The sequence below is a fragment of the Equus quagga genome, unplaced genomic scaffold (assembly GCF_021613505.1).
Source record: "Equus quagga isolate Etosha38 unplaced genomic scaffold, UCLA_HA_Equagga_1.0 175531_RagTag, whole genome shotgun sequence".
In the NCBI taxonomy this organism is placed as follows: Eukaryota; Metazoa; Chordata; class Mammalia; order Perissodactyla; family Equidae; genus Equus; species Equus quagga.
In genome coordinates this window covers 1-2532 of record NW_025797485.1, presented here as the reverse complement: position 1 = coordinate 2532, position 2532 = coordinate 1, and the positions used below count along the sequence as shown (strand labels likewise).

At 61.0% G+C, this 2532-nt stretch overlaps 1 protein-coding gene across 1 annotated transcript; it reads right to left on the bottom strand.

The window, feature by feature from the left end:
- Positions 1-4: 4 nt before the first annotated feature.
- Positions 5-2086, bottom strand: LOC124233252 (mucin-3B-like; the record flags this gene model as incomplete). The annotated part of the gene is given in 7 exon segments (XM_046650416.1): positions 5-13; positions 179-231; positions 507-598; positions 649-861; positions 1009-1171; positions 1503-1568; positions 1938-2086. Coding segments are annotated over 7 exon segments (745 nt in total), but the record flags the coding sequence as incomplete, so codon positions are not given.
- Positions 2087-2532: the final 446 nt, after the last annotated feature.

The window sequence follows — 2532 nt, the reverse complement described above, 5'->3', positions numbered from 1 at the left end:
TCTGGGTGTGCACCTGCCACAGAGCACATGAGAGGGAGTCAGAACAGGAGCCACCCCCCTCAGGCTGGCTGGGAGTTCACTGCCTCCCGGCCCCAGCCCAGCCGCCTGCCCTGGTGGGCGGGTGGGGCAACTGGAGCTGGACCTGGGAGAACTTACCATCCCCCCTTTGCCCTCTCACCCTCACATTGGTGTCCACCTTCTCCAAGGCCACCTGGAAGTTTTCATCCTTGACTAGAGAGTGAGAAAAGAGGAGGGGAGAGAAGAGGGAGAGGGAAGAAACATGAGGCAGGCACGGCTTCAGGGGGCTTCTGTGCCCCCATGTGCCCTGCCAGGACAGCCTGTACAGGACCTGGACTTCCCCAGGAGGGTCAGGGGGAAGAGGCGACGCCAGCGCCCTGGCATGAGGTATGTGTCTGTCCTGGCCAAGGAAGGTCACCTGGTACTGCCCAGGCTGGGGTGATGCCCAGGGAAACCCCTGCCACTCTTGCCCAGGAGGCAGGACTCACAAGGTCGGTCATCCTGGAAGCCCGAGTTGGAAAAAGTCCCCGCGGTGTCCTCATCCCATACCTCGAACCATCTCTTGTCGTAGTCCCAGGACCTGGGTGGGGCCACCGTGGCGTCAGAGCAGGGCCTTCGTGTCTGTGACACCTTTGCCGCCCTCAGCCCCCGCCCCAGGGTGCTCACCGGGCTCCGCCTGGGCCGCCCCTCCTCCGCGACCTCCTGAAGATGTGGGTCCCTGCCACCAGGAGCAGCAGCAGCAGCAGCGCCCCGGCCCCGGCCAGGCCCCCGACCAGGGCCCTCCACTGGATGGCCACCTCGCAGCGTGGGCCCAAGAACCAGTGCGTGTCCGTGGAGAAGCAGCTGGGGAGGGGGTCACAGGTCAGGACCCTGCCACCTCCCCTCCCAGCCCTGTCAACTCGCTCAACTGGACTCAGCCAGGGCTGGCAGCGGGGCGGGGCTCCCCATGGGGCGAGTGGGCGGGGCTCCCACGTGTGGGCGGGGCCTCACCTGCACTCTGGACCGCTCTTCTGCACAAAGCACCAGCCCTGGTTACAGTCGATGGCGCCTTCCACGTCTGATGTGCACTTGCTGACACAGCGGAGCCGCTTCTCCTCCTCCAAGGGGAAGTAGTAATCCTCATAGCCCTTTGGAGCAGCGCGATAGCAGATGGCTTTGGAGAGAGGAGGGGGTTGCACAGAGACTACTCAGGAGCCTGGTTATGGGGACTCTGAAAATGGATGGGGAGGATTCCATTTCCGAGGGTGAGGTGTTGTGGGGTAGACCGAGGGATCCGAAGTGGCCAAGGAAGACCCCCAGGACTCTCACCCTCTCCTCACCCTGCATGCCAGTGCTCAGGTGGAAGCTGTTAACAGGGCCAGCAAGACATGACTTGCCTCCCCAAAAGGTCTCCCATTCTCCCCAGAGAATTTCAGTGGGCAGATGTCCCTGGGGAGAGGGGTCATGGCCCCCTGGGGCCACTCAGTCCTTAGTCCCCCACTCACCTTTTGGGGTCAGCTCCGTGCTGGTGTCGTTTTTCACCATGATGGAGTCAGGCTTAAAACACAGGTCTGGGGCACAGAGGCACAAGTGGAATTGGGGTGGGTCAAGGGGTCCGGGCCAGGGAAGCAAGGCAGGCATGGGGGAGGGTAGAAAGGGCTCATCTTCCCCAAATAATCAGGGGTCCTCAGCCATCCTGGAGACCTTGAGCAGAACTGTCAGGGGGGCTCTTCCCCAGCACCCAAATTCTGGCAAACCCCTCCTTAGCCCCATCCTTGACCCAGCTGGCTGTGAACCTGTGCCTCTTCTCCCAACCTGCCAGAGGTACCACAGGGCTGCCACCTGAGCCCAGAAGGCTCCTGTCTGTGCTGGAGTAAGCTGGGATGTTGGCTGTGGATCACACCCCTCCTTCCAGCCCAAGGCCCCTAGCCTCGGCTCACTCTGGTTTTTCTGGCAGCTGTCCACATCCTGGCTGACATTCTGAAGCTCGCCTTTCAGGACCATCTTCACCATCTCATAGTTTGTCTCCAGCTGGGAGCGGAAGGGCAACTCCAGCAGGACCACATAGTCCACCACGATGCTGCCATTCCTGAAGGGGTCAAGTGGTTAGGGGCCTTACAGGCCTCCCAGGCCTGGGGCACAGAGGTTCTAGAAGGGCACATCCAGGGCCAATCATAGGTGCTCAGGTGTAGAGGGGAAGGGGGCAAAGGCAACGACTTGGGATTCCAGGTACATTATTTTCAGAAGGGGCTGCCAGCATACCTGACATCGTCAGCCTGGGAAGGCAGGACTAGGAATGATTGGCATTCTCTTGCTTTGCCTGAAGCCATTACCAAACCAGGCCCTCCTGGGTTCTCTGCCTCGCTCATGCTGACCCACTAAGCAGACCAGGTGCCAGCCAGAATGAGACCAGCTACAGTCCAGACACCAGACTTCCCACCAGCCCGCAGGTACCACTTCCCTGCATGCAATCTCTCTCCTTCTGACATGCTTAGAGAGGAGGGGTGGTGCCCTCCTTCAGAGAAATGGCTCCAG